At 36.7% G+C, this 14,640-nt stretch overlaps 1 protein-coding gene across 1 annotated transcript in view; it reads left to right on the forward strand.

The window, feature by feature from the left end:
* The first annotated feature begins 304 nt into the window (after positions 1-304).
* Positions 305-14,640, forward strand: part of LOC110591357 (transmembrane protease serine 11A-like) — a 42,360-nt gene continuing 28,024 nt past the window's right edge. The window contains 3 exon segments of the mRNA XM_021702271.1: positions 305-384; positions 3,100-3,236; positions 5,126-5,244. Of these exon segments, the coding sequence (XP_021557946.1) occupies positions 305-384; positions 3,100-3,236; positions 5,126-5,244 (336 nt within the window).

The raw sequence follows: 14,640 nt of genomic DNA on the forward strand, positions 1-14,640 counted from the left end.
AAATAAATAAATAAATAAATAAATAAATAAATAAATAAATAAATAAAATCTTCAAAGAACTGAGCTCTGCTTATAACCTAAGTGAGCTTGGAAGATGATCACAAATGTCAGATCAGATAGCTGCCCCAACCAACACTTGATTTCAACCTTGTGAGAGTCTGAGCAGAGAACTCAGACATGACACATACAGAATTATGAGCTAGTTGCTTTAAGCTGCTAACTTTGTGGTAATTTGTGGCAATAGAAAATTAATACACCAGTGTGTGTTTTATGATGCAAGCAGGAAAAAAAATGCATGAGCACCATGGTGCAGTGCATCTCTACTTACAATCAGGCTAGATTCCCAAGCCTCTACAAAGACTATTTCTTTTCAGATCTAAAATGGTATTATGCAAATCACTAACAGGATCTCTCTAGAATGGATAGTTGGTGATGCGTGTTTGCTTTAATGCATTTCTTGTTTGTATTCATAAAAGCGACACTGAGTTGAAAGTTTATTCATACAGGATTAAGTAGCAGCTGTTTTAGCCTATGGCTCCTGAAGCTTTTATAATTTGGCATTGTACACCTGATATTCCCCAGATGTTTTCTCAAAGGAAGAAACATTAACACTCCCATTCATTGGTCTCCATTCCCCACCCTCATGCTCACAGCTCCTTGTATGGGATTTATAGATATGACTGCCACAGCACATGAAGCAGTGTGTCATTGGTTATTGAATCACTCTTCTGCTGAGAGTCCCACCGTTCAGTCTGTAACAGTGTGAGTTTGTGTGCATCTCAGTGGTGGGATATGATCTTCCTGTCAGCTACTTTCTTCATTTGTCCTACTCAGAGGAACTCTGCTGTGATGGGAAGATAGATTTCAAAGCTTATAAATCTCCTTGAGGTCTAGCCTTTCGTCTTTGGTTCTCTTATTGTTTTTGAATGACTTGAAGATATAGTAAGATTCTCTGAGAAAATGGTCAAATAAATGAAGAATGAATGAATGATTGAATAGATGAATCTATAAAAAAATAAATCAATTTAAGAATTTTAACATGGACTCAACAGAAAAGCCATCTGGCACTGCAAAAAAAAAAATAATAATAATAATAGTGCCCCAGGAGTTAAAAGCCATGAGTTTGAGATGACTGCTAGTTCGGTTATATCAAAGAAGTCATTTAATCATCTCTGGGCCTCAGTTTTCTCACCTGGAAAATGTGTTGAATTTTACAAGTAGCCTCTAAGTTATCTTTCACTTCTGAATTTAGGTTTTAAGCCATTTAAGAGGCTAAGTAATATTATACTCCATGGAGCTTCTATTTGTTGTTATATTCTGGCACCTTAGCTTTTGTCCATTGGAAGACATGCTGCCTTTCCACAGCCAGTTGTCTAGATTCTTTTTAATCAGTCAATGCACACATTGTCAATATTTTCTATACTAAACAGGATTCAGATCTCTCCAGTTCCACTAGGTTTATAAGGTAAATGTATTACTTATGCCAAAACTATCATCTTCTTAACTATTTAGGTCCATAAACTGTATCTTTTGTGCTTGCATTTACATATAAAATATGTTTATATTCAAAAGAAAAAATCCCTATAAATCAACCAATATTTATTTAAAATTAATTCAGTGCAAAACATTGCACTAAATCTTGTGAAGGAAATATGAAAAATACTTTCTGCCCTCAAAGCCAAATTTTATGAAAGAGATAAATAAAGTTGACTGCAATGGCAAGTTGTAGAGCACTACAAAATGAGTTAGACGACCAGGATCTTTTAAGCCACTTGACTCTAATCAAGTATCCTCTCTCTCAGCCTCTGTTATTTCATAGGTAAAGCTGGCATAATATCTGCCTCTCATGGATTTATAAAATTCCTACTCTTTACCAGGTACTTTATTGAATCTTAATGATAAAAATATGAACAACAATAGTCCAGCTCATTGAGGAGTTCACAGTTAAGTTTAGATTAATATACATGCAAACAAATACTTGACACAATATCATTAGTACTATTGTTGATCATAAGGTGCTAGGAAAAAAAGCAAAGAGTGATTTTTCCCCTCCTAAATTGTGGAAATTTCCTCTAACCCTGATGTGATAAAAATATAAAATATACAGCATCACATTTGAAGTAGTCTTGTCAAATGAATTTAACCAAAATCTAATCAAGTCTTTAGATCTGTTTAACCTTACAGGAAATGAGGGGGATAGAAGAACAAATTAAGTGATATCATAAGAAAGCATTCAAACAAGCAAGAAGGTGGGATGTCCTAAAGGACAACCGGTTTGATTTCTTCAACCAGTCAGTGTCATTAAAATTTTAAAAGGAAACAGGACTCTTCTTTAAAAGACTTAAAAGACATAACAACCAAATATATTACATGGTTCTTGATTATGTCCTGACTTGTACAAACCATCAGTAAACATAATGCAGATAAAAGAGGGAATTTGAAGATGGACTGGATAGTAGGAGATACTGGAGAAATATTGTTACTTTTTAGGAGTGTTATGGTATTATGGTTACAGGGAAATACCCTGTTTATAATGGTGATTTAGTGAAAGTCATAATGTCTTATTTCATATTAAAATATGGCAACAAAATGAATGAAGCAAAATGGCAAAAATATTAACAATTGATAAAATGATGTGATAAATAAAGGGGTGTTCCACTATACTATTCTTTCTAAATTTCTATGTATCTGAAACACTTCATAATAAAGACTTAAAAGATAAAAAGTAAATAAGATAATAGATTTGAAATCACTTTGTAAACTCTAAAAGGATAGACAAAGAAATGAGGGGGGAAAAAGTGCTGGAGGAAGAAGGAATAGTCCTTTTTCAAGCATGTGTGCTACTTTGGACCACACTGCTAAGAGAAGTCAGGACTGGCCACCACAGAGAGCCAGTGCCTCCAGAAATATAAACCAGGAGCAACATCATGGATTCTCAGATCCTGATCTTTTTAACACCTCCCTTCATACCAAGATGACCTTGATGAAAATTGAAGACAAATGGCTTCTTGCTGGGAAAGGTAGACCAAAGCAACTTGATCTTATCCAAAAGAAAACCAGAAAGCCTGTAACTGTTACCATGTAAGAATAACTGGTGAGTTTTCTTTTTCACAGAACAGTAGGATTTGGCACCCAAAGCAGAGGTTTGAAACCATGGATGATTGCCCTTCTCATTGTGTTATTACTGACAGTGGTGGCAGTGACTATTGGTGTTCTGGCTCACTTGTTATTCTCTGGTAGGTAAAAATTATGGATTTCATCCAGTTTGATTTCATTTTTCTGTAAACCTTCATTCGTATATATGTATATGTAATTTTATCCAAAAACAGTTTTGTACTTTTACCAGCAAATGCCCACATTTAGAATTTTTTTAATTTATTCAGTAATTTTATTAAATAATTACTGACTGCCTAATTATATATGAGTACTTTTCTGGATGACTCAAGATACAGCCTTAAGTAAAGCAGACCAGTTTCCTATCTACTTAGAGCTCACAATCTAGTATTCTTTTGAGATTCTATACAAAAGATCAAAAATAATAACAAATTTATTACTAGCAATCATAACTCTAATCACTCAAGTGAAAAAATTTGATAAATTAGTTATTAAATTAGTTATTAAAATTAAATAAATAAAGTTATTAAAATCATCCTATCCACCAACATTTCAAAGGCAAAAGAAAAACACATGTCCAATGAAATAATGAATTTTGAAATAATTGGTAAACTATAGATATGACAGAATGTTGTTACTTATTTTTAGAGAAAATTTTATTCTTTCCAAAATGATATTCAGGTATTTTTTAAATTGCCTTAATAAATAAATAAAATTGATATATTTATAATCACACAAATACTGCATTTTAGAATTCTTTCTAAATTGCATCTTTCTCTGCACAGACTGCAAACCATTAACATTTTTTGACAAATCTCCACAGTGTCACTCACACAAATGTATATGATAAAACAACTAGCTCAGGTTGCTTCCTTGAATGGTCTCATCTATTGTCATCTTCCTCAGATTTGATGGGGAGTGATGAAGACTCTATCAGGAGCTTTAAAAGTTTTAAGAACACAGTTCTGGGCCTCCTATGACAACCTCACCTGTTGTTTATGCCAATGGCCAAAGATTCTTAGGTCAGTTAATTTGACTGCACAAAAGCCCCTTTATTATGACTATAAGGTTTTATAACAATATGGATTGTATAGATAAATATCAGGGGGGCCAAAAAAAGCACTACAGAGTCTAAGATGTCCCACATAGAAGATGTACTATCCTGAGATCCCTCTTTCTTTCCTAGGTCCATAACTGGGAAACCCATTTTATCTTCCGTGAGCCAGGCTCCCCAGGGAGAGATATTGTTCTGTGGTTGCTCCATTCTCTATCTTTAGCTCTTTGTAGCTTTCTTGTTCACACCGCCCCCTGCCCCAACACGGACATGCTCCTAAGATTACCAGATTTCCCAGGAGTCTCCACTGCTCTCTGTTTTCTTACCTTTCCCAGTAGCCAAGCAAAGATCTGACTGATTCACCCTAGTTACACAGTGTTCTTACCTTCCACCTCTGACAGTTTTTCGCCTTCCTTTTCCTGTCTTTCTTAGTGTACCTGGCTCTCCCATTACAAATCAAAATTCACAAGGACGTTCATTTACATCTACTTCCAGTAGAGTATGAGGTGGTATACATTTCATTGTCCCTCAGCAAGGGACAATATAGGAATTAATAGTTCCAGCTCTAGAGTCACACTGTCTAGGTTTAAACTCAGGCCACTTACTAGTTATATAACATGGAGCAAGTTACTTAAAACCTCTGTGCCTCACTTACTTCACCTGTGAAATGGAGGTAACACCAATCTTAGAGAGCTAGAATGAGGACCAAATGAATTAATACATGTAAAGTGCCCAGAACAATATTTGGCAACATAGTCCACACTAAAAAAAATATCAGCTATTATTAACATAAAACATTAATCATTATTTTCACTCATATTATTATGAAACTAAATTTTTAAAAAATCTCAGCAATAATTCAAGACTTTATATTAACCCCATTATATTTGTTTGTGCCTTAGATCCTGAAATCTATGCCCATATCATGTAATTTTCTACTTTTCCTTTGTATCACAGGCCAGAAAATGGAGTATTATCACAGCACCTTTAAAATTTCAGATCTACCAGTCAATAGTAATTCTGGACAAAACAGCACATACCAACTTAAGGTCTTACGGGAGATGAGCGAGAATTTGGTAAGTCACACAATATCCTTTCTGTTGTAAAATAATGTAGATGGAAGGGATTTGTGGATCATTTCCCTCAATATTTCACAAAAGATGATTTTCAGACACTTGCATCAAAATCACCTTGAAGATTCCTAAGCCCCACCCCAGACTCACTGAATCAGTGTCTAATGAGATGGGTAAGCAGCAATGAGGGAGTAAAGGAATCTGCATTCTAACAAACAATGATTCTGAAAAGCCACTTTTTCTAACTCATTCATCTCATCTAAAGGTGAGAGAACTGAGGCCAACTGTATCCCAGGCTATGGCTTCCCCCATTGCCCCATAATATCACCCAAATGGTAAAGTTTAGCCATATCAGAAATGGTTATTTGTAAACCCACATGCTTTTTATGTAGGACCACATTTTAAGATTTAAAATATTTTAAAAATATATGAAAGAAAGAAAGATAATCACAAATATTCATTTTATCTCACAAACATGCTAATAAAGATAAAATAGCCAGACCTTTTGTGTAATGTTCAAATGCAATACTAGTAATTTCATTAAAACTAAAATACAGGATTGCCCCCAAAAAGGAAAAAGGAAACTCAGTTATATAATAGTTCTCCTCAGTATGTATGTGAACCATCACTCAAAAACTAAGCTCAATTTAACTTCTTTGACAAGGAAGCATGTCAGTACAGTTATTTCAAAAGGGTGGGAATGGCAATGTATTGTTTTGTTTTAGTAGTCAAAGAACCTTTTTTCCTTTCTCAAATCAATTTTCATGTTTTCATATCACCATCTGATCTTTATCCCTATGCATACTCAATTGCAACATACTTGCAATAATATCATGGAGTTTATAACCTATATTTTCAATCCTCACTAAATCATGCATTTTGTTTCATCTTGCAGTCTTGTCCCTCCAAATCATTAATTAACATTTATAGGCTGAAATATATTCCTCCATTCTTTTGTATCTATAGCCTTTCATTTCTTTTTGTTGACTGCTGAGGCTAGGACTTCTAGTACTATGTTGAATAGCAGTGGTGATAGTGGACATCCCTGTCATGTTCCCGACCTTAGGGGGAAAGCTCTCAGTTTTTCCCCATTCAGAATGATATTCGCTGTGGGTTTTTCATAGATGGCTTTTATGATATTGAGGTATGTACCCTCTATCCCTATACTCGGAAGAGTTTTGATCAAGAAAGGATGCTGTATTTTTCAAATGCTTTTTTTGCATCTATTGAGAGGATCATATGGTTCTTGTTCTTTCTTCTATTAATGTATTGTATCACACTGATTGATTTGCAGTTGTTGAACCATCCTTGCAGCCTAGGAATAAATCCCACTTGGTCATGGTGAATAATCCTTTTAATGTACTGTTGGATCCTATTGGCTAGTATTTGGTTAGAATTTTTGCATCCATGTTCATCACGGATATTGGTCTCTAATTCTCCTTTTTGATGGGGTCTTTTTCTGGTTTGGAGATCAAGGTAATGTTGGCCTCATAAAATGAGTTTGGAAGTTTTCCTTCCATTTTTATTCTTTGAAACAGCTTCAGAAGGATAGGTATTAATTCTTCTTTAAATGTTTGGTAGAATTCCCCTGGGAAACCATCTGGCCCTGGGCTCTTGTTTTTTGGGAGATTTTTGATTACTGCTTCAATTTCCTTACTGGTTATAGGTCTGTTCAGGTTTTCTATTTCTTCCTGGTTCAGTTTTGGTAGTTTATACGTCTCTAGGAATGCATCCATTTCTTCCAGATTGTCCAATTTGCTGGCATATAGTTGCTCATAATATGTTCTTATAATTTTATTTCTTTGGTGTTGGTTGAGATCTCTCCTCTTTCGTTCATGATTTTATTTATTTGGGTCATTTCTCTTTTCTTTTTAATAAGTCTGGCCAGAGGTTTACCAATCTTATTAATTCTTTCAAAGAACCAGCTCCTAGTTTCGTTGATCTGTTCTACTGTTCTTTTGGTTTCTACTTCATTGATTTCTGCTCTGATCTTTATTATTTCTCTTCTCCTGCTGGGTTTAGGCTTTATTTGCTGTTCTTTCTCCAGCTCCTTCAGGTGTAGGGTTAGGTTGTATATTTGAAAGCTTTCTTTTTTTTTTTTTTAAAGATTTATTTATGTATTTATTTGACACAGAGAGAGACAGCTAGAGAGGGAAAACAAGCAGCAGGAGCAGGAGAAGGAGAAGCAGGCTCCTGGCTGAGCAGGGAGCCCAATGTGGGGCTTGATCCCAGGACCCTGGGATCATGACCTGAGCCGAAGGCAGACGCTTAACGACTGAGCCACCCAGGCACCCCTCTTGTTTCTTGAGAAAGGCTTGTATTGCTATATACTTTCCTCTTTGGCCCTCCTTTGCTGCATCCCAAAGATTTTGAATAGTTGTGTTTTTATTTTCATTTGTTTCCATAAATTTTTTTAATTCTTCTTTAATTTCCTGGTTGACCCATTCATTCTTTAGTAGGATGCTCTTTAGCCTCCATGTATTTGAGTTCTTTCTGCCTTTTCTCTTGTGATTGAGTTCTAGTTTCAAAGCACTGTGGTCTGAAAATATGCACAAATGATCCCAATCTTTTGGTACTGATTGAGACCCGATTTGTGACCTAGGATGTGATCTATTCTGGAGAATGTTCCATGGGCACTAGAGAAGAATGTGTATTCTGTTCTTTCGGATGCAATGTTCTGAATATATCTGTGAAGTCCATTTGGTCCAGTGTGTCATTTAAAGCCTTTATTTCCTTGTTGGTCTTTTGCTTAGATGATCCGTCCATTTCAGTGAGGGGAGTGTTAAATTCCCCCACTATTATTGTATTGTTGTTGATGTGTTTCTTTGATTTTGTTATTAATTGCCTTATATAATTGGCTGCTCCCATGTTAGGGGCATAGATAATTACAATTGTTAGATCTTTTGTTGGATAGACCCTTTAAGTAGGATATAGTGTCCTTCCTCATCTCTTATTACAGTCTTTGGTTTAAAATCTAATTTGTGTGATAGAAGGATTGCCACCCCAGCTTTCTTTTGATGCCCATTAGCATGGTAAATGGTTTTCCACCCCCTCACTTTCAATCTGGAGGTGACTTTGGGTCTAAAATCAGTCTCTTACAGGCAGCATATCAATGGGTCTTGTTTTTTTATCCAATCTGATAGCCTGTGTCTTTTGATTGGGGCATTTAGCCCATTTACATTCAGGGTAACTATTGAAAGATAAGAATTTAGTGCCATTGTATTGCCTGTAAGTTGACTGTTACTGTATATTGTCTCTATTCCTTTCTGGTCTGTGTTACTTTTAGGCTCTCTCTTTGCTTAGAGGTCCCTTTCAATATTTCCTGTAGGGCTGGTTTGGTGTTTGCAAATTCTTGTAGTTTTTGTTTGTCCTGGAAGCTTTTTATCTCTCCTTCTATTTTCAATGACAACCTAGCTGAATATAGTATTCTTGGCTGCATATTTTTCTCGTTTAATGCTCTGAATATATCATGCCAGTCCTTTCTGGCCTGCCAGATCTCTGTGGATAGGTCTGCTGCCAATCTAATGTTTCTACCATTGTAGGTTACACACCAGCTTGTCCCAAGCTGTTTTCAGGATTTTCTCTTTTTCTCTGAGCTTGTGAGTTTTACTATTAGATAATATTACTATTATCTAATAGTACATATATAAGTTTTTCTTTCTTTAAAATTTTGGGAGGCAGTTGGGTGTCAGGGTGTTGACCTATTTTTATTGATTTTGAGGAGGGTTCTCTGTGCCTCCTGGATTTTGATGCCTCTTTCCTTCCCCCGATTAGGGAAGTTCTCCACTATATTGCTCCAATATACCTTCTGCCCCTCTCTTTCTTCTTCTTCTGGGATCCCAATTATTCTAATATTGTTTCATCTTATGGTATCACTTATCTCTCAAATTCTGCCCTCGTGATCCAGTAGTTGTTTATCTCTCTTTTTCTCAGCTTCTTTATGCTCCATCATTTGGTCTTCTATATCACTAATTCTCTCTTCTGCCTCATTTATCCTAGGAGTTAGAGCCTCCATTTTTGATTGCACCTCATTAATAGGCTTTTTGATTTCAACTTGGTTAGATTTTAGTTCTTTTATTTCTCCAGAAAGGGATTCTCTAGTATCTTCCATGCTTTTTTCAAGCCCAGCTAGTGTCTTTATAATAGTCATTCTGAACTCTAGTTCTTAGTAATGTCCATACTGATTAGGTCCCTGGCAGTCGGTACTGCCTCTTGTTCTTTTTTTTTTTTTTGAGGTGAGTTTTTCCATCTTGTCATTTTGTCCAGAGGAAAATAGATGAATGAGAGAACAAAATGCTAACAGGGTACAACGACCCCAGAAATATATACACTAAACAAATCAGAAGAAACCCAAAACTGGGGGGAAAAGAAAGGGAAAGAAAAAAACAGAAAAGAATATGATCTGCTGGCGAATAGATCAGAGCCACAAACTAGAGTTTGGGCATTTTGGTATGTTAGAAGAAACGGCCTCCCAAATTTTTAAAGAAAGAAAAACTTATATATGTACAAAAATAAGGGTAAATACAATGAAGGGATGGAATATGACTGTAAAGATGAAAAGTATAAAAGATTTTATAAAAGGAATTGATAAGAAGTTAGTTGAAAAAAGAAGAAATATTTAAAACAAACAAACAAAAAAAAAAACCTGGAGAGAATGTGATCAGGCAGGAGATTAGAACAAAGCCATACACTAGAGATTTAGGGCATATTTTGGTTTGTTAGAAGAAACTGTATCCCAAAATTTTAAAGAGAGAAAAACTTATACATATACAAAAAATAAGGTTAACTACAATGAAGGGATAGAATATGACTCTAAAAATGAAAATTTAAAAAGACTTTTAAAAAAAGAATTGATAAGATGTTGGTTGAAAAAGGGAAAAAGAAAAATTCAAAAAATAAATAGAAAAAGAAAAAAATAAAGAAAATTTAAAAAATTTTAACTTTGAAAGACTAAAGCATCATGGGAAAAAAGCCATGATTCTATGTGCTGTATTCCCCTAGTGCTGGAGTTCTGCCATTCTCATTGATCGGTAAACTTGGTCTTGGCTGGCTGTTCTTGCTGATCTTCTGGGGGAGTGGCCTGTTGCCGTGGTTCCCAAATGTCTTTGCCGGAGGCAGAATTGCCCCACCTTTGCCAGGGGCAAGGCTAGGTAATCTTCTTGGGTTTGCTCTTGGTAACTTTTGTTCCCTGAAAGCTTTCCGTACAACCTTGGAGGATCAGAATGAAAATGGCGGCCTCCCAATCTCCACCCCGGAGGAGCTGAGACCTCGGGGCCCCATTCCTCAGTGCGCCCCCAGCGAAATCAGTCAATCATTCCCATCTCCCCAGTCTCCGGCCGCACTCCATGCTCAGCCATCCTGTGACCGAGCGTTTCTATCTCTGGCACACGACCCTCATTTGGAGTCTCCAAACCCAGCAGATTCCTGTGGTGTGCTCCCGTGCCACTCCTCCTAGGGAGGAAGGGGAGTCTCCCCAGATCTGCCGCTTGTTGGGTCCCTGCTCAAGAGCAGTGGCCAGATTGTGCTGCAGATCACAGTTTATGGCAATCCCGAAGTGACAGCCCACTCCTCAGCTCTGTCTTTGCAGTTGGCTTCCCTGCTCCGATACCTGGGAGCTCAGCTGCACTCAGGCACCCCTGGTCTTTCTGTGACCCCGAGGGTCCTGAGACCACACTATCCCAGCAAGGATTCCACCCCCTGTTTAGCCACTGGAGCATCGCCCCTTAATAGAGCCGACTTCTAAAAGTTCCCTCAATGGAGCAGACTTCTAGAGTGCTCCACTGCTCTATCACTTGCTGGTAGCCGACTGATGAAGGCTCCCTCCCCCGTGGCCTGTCTTCCCAAATATGGGCTCAGATTCATTTCTCTGCACATCCTACCTTCCAGAAAGTGGTCGCTTTTCTGTTCAGAGAGTTGCTGCTATTCTTTTCTTCAATCTCCTGTTGAGTTCGTAGGTGTTCAGAATGGTTTGATACCTATCTAGGTGAATTCCTGGGACCAGATGAAATTTAGGTCTCCTACTCCTCCGCCATCTTGCTCCTCCTTTCAGTAATAATGATTTCTCTTGCGTCCGTCCATTTCTGACTTCCAAAACATAAAAAGAAACTGGGTGGCTCAGTCATTCAGCATCCAACTCTTGATCTCAGCTCAGGTCTTGATCTCAGCGTCAAAATTTCAAGCCCCATTTTGGGCTCCACACTGGGTTTGGAGCCTACTTTTAAGCTGTATGAAAACTGATGTGAGTTCTTGAAAATGGTCCAATCAGGAGACAGTGGTGTGATGTTACAAATATAGAGCTTGAACTGGGGACAGGCCCCCAATGCCACCCCAGGTGGCACACCGGGCAGGGGTCACAGGGAAGCCTCCTCACCACTCTTCAAAGCAGACCCCACAACAAAGGCAAGTGCTAAGCCTGCGCTGGGTGCTCATTGTTTCCTATTTTTTCCACCGTGAGGGTGAAAGAGAAATTTAACACATGCCTGCTTCCTCCTGGGCTCAGAGACCCAGCCTTAGTGTAATAGCAGCCACCAGAGACAATCAACTTCCCAGCCAATGCCAGTAGCTCCTGGCAGCCCTGCAACTGATATCAATGCGTGCAGGGGGACCCCGAGTTTTCATTTTTATAAACTGCAGGTACCTATCCTTTACCTATTTCCTATTTCTCTATTAGAGTTATTTTGTTATATTAGTGTTATTTTCTGGGAGTTCCTTATATTTTCTAGATATATACAGGTTGCTGGTTGTAGAAATTACAATTAACCATTCTGTTTTTTATTAATTTGCTCCATGTTGTCCTTCATGAAATAGAAATCCATAACTTTGAAGTAATCTTCATCAATTTTCTTTGCCTTATGTTCATGTTTTTAAAGTTTTTTTAAAACAGTCATTCCCTTGCTCTAAGTCATAAAACTATTTTACTATATTTTCTTCTGTTAGTTTGTAGTTTTACCTCTTACATTAGGTCTTCAGTGTATCTAAAGTCCACCTTGTATGTAATGTTAGGTAGGGACCCAGGTTTTATTCTGCATATAAGTGAGCCAGTTTTCTCAACTTAACTAAACAATCTTTCTTCCCAGTATATGGTATGATTGTTCAGCTCTTTACATTTCTTTGCACTTGGGTCTTGCAGAAAAGGAAACATGATGTATCTCCTCAAATTGCTTCCAATCTCTTTGGAGAGCTGAGAATAACACACATGAAACTGAACAGCATGACACAATTAAGAACTAAATTGTATGTTGAGGACCTTAAGGGCAGAATAACTTCAAACAAAAGGAATTCAACTAGGTTTCCCATGGTCAAAAAAGACTTTGAATTATTTAGCACTGTTTAAATGAGACAGGTGTCCTTTTTCCTCCATTCACCACCAAGTTACCTCTAGAAGAATTACACAAAGCGTTCATGCCTCATCCTGAGCCACTCCTGTTTATTGTTGCCAAATCCGAATGAATAAAACCAGATTCTTCTCTCTGCCCTATATGGGTGCTAACTAGACAGCTAAGAAAGATAGGTTGCAGGTCCTGTTCTTCCTCATAATTGGGGATTTACTGATTTGAATGCAAATGGAGGTGCAAAAGTAAAATTAGTTCATGCTCAGATACTGCTAAAAGAACTCCAGTAACCAGACACCAGTAATTCATGACACTCCCAAATAGGTAGGTCACTTTCTTTAATTATTGTAAGTTTGGGTAGGGTCACTGGCTGAGGTAGTACTTTATTTGAAGAAATATATTTTAGCAATATCAGGAGATATTTTTAAACTATAGGGTCATTACAAATGTGAAAGCTATAAGCTTGTAATACCATAATGATAACTAACATGTATTGAGTGCCAAGCACTACATTAAGCATCCTATATGTATTATTTTAGTTAATCCTCAAAAACAACTTTATGAGGCAATTACTATCACAATTTTACAGATGAGAAAATCAAGGTACAGAAAAGTTAATTTACTCAAGATCATACAGCTAGTAAATAATAATTGTTAAAATTTAAGATTACCTGTTCTTAATAAACTTCCATCATCCCTAAGAATCATCTGTGTGATTTTACTTCCCATCTACAATCCCACAAAATTCCAGAAATCAAGTAATTATCCCTGTTACATTAGTGTCTTTCAATTACACTGTCAATGTTGGCCAGTGACCATCGTTTGCATTAACAATGGCAGTGGTTGGGAATTTTCTTAAGGTTGTCTCCCCGTAAAAAAACCCTGCTCCTGTGCCCAAGGAGCACCCAGGGACACTCAAAAAGGGCCTAAAATGATTCTCAAAATATCCTTGATACTATGTGTCTATATAGTCTATAGCTGTAGAAACAAGGAACTTAGAAACAGAAAGAGATGCAAGGACATAAACTAATGAGAAACACTCTCTAAAGGAATTAGGAGACAAAAGTGAGAGATTTGGCTCTCATCAACACTGAGGCAGGAAATGCTCCTACCAAGAAAAGGCAACTGAGTCAAGGTAAACTTAAACTTAGCAAAGGTATTAGTCTTAAAGTTTGGACTTGCATAAGGTAAGAGAAGTAAAAGATGCTCCATGCTTGGTGTAGGGCTGTGGCCCTATGCCTAGAGAGAGGAAACTGGATTTGGAAGATTTGAGAAAAAACTAAGCAGACATTATCAAGAAACTTCATGTTCAGAGGTTAGAAAGATTGGATGTAGAATATGGCTGAGACCTTATGTGAGAACACAGATTTACATTTATTTTGTAATTAAAGATTAGGCATATCTGAAAGAGGAAGATGTGTTTCACTGCACCTCTGACTTCAATGTATTTAATTTGAATCCTGGAAGAAAAAGATAATTGTTGTATATTTCATGTCTAATCTGCAATGTAACACTGCAAAGGAGACATTATTATCCACACTTTATAGATAAGAGAACTAAGCCTCTGAAGTTAAGGTCCACAGCCAGTAAATGACAGGGGGATATGTGAAGCCAAAGAGGTAATTTGAACATGTGCTCTTTCCATTAAATTTTTCTACTTGTCAGGAAGGAACTCAGCTAAGATAGGAAGCTTAGTTTTACATCAATTTTTCTCCCATTTAACATTTAAATTTATTATTTTCCTATTTTTTTTAATTTAAATTTTGTTAGTTATAAATTACATATGTTGTGCTAGGTAACTTTTACTTAAGCAACACATTGGGTTTATTTATTATATAAGTATGTCCTCCTCCATATTTTCCTCACTTCCCAGTATCAGTTTTGTGTTCAGCTTTATTGAGATCAATTTACAGATAACATTGTGTTAGTTTACAGTATAAAACATGTTGATTTGATATACTGCAAAATGATTACCACTCCATCATGTCACATAATTACCCTTTCTTTTTTGTGGTGAGAACATTTCAGATCTTATTCAAGAGAATAAGCAACAATGTGCAATTAGCAA

Source organism: Neomonachus schauinslandi, chromosome 2, assembly GCF_002201575.2.
Source record: "Neomonachus schauinslandi chromosome 2, ASM220157v2, whole genome shotgun sequence".
Taxonomy (NCBI): domain Eukaryota; kingdom Metazoa; phylum Chordata; class Mammalia; order Carnivora; family Phocidae; genus Neomonachus; species Neomonachus schauinslandi.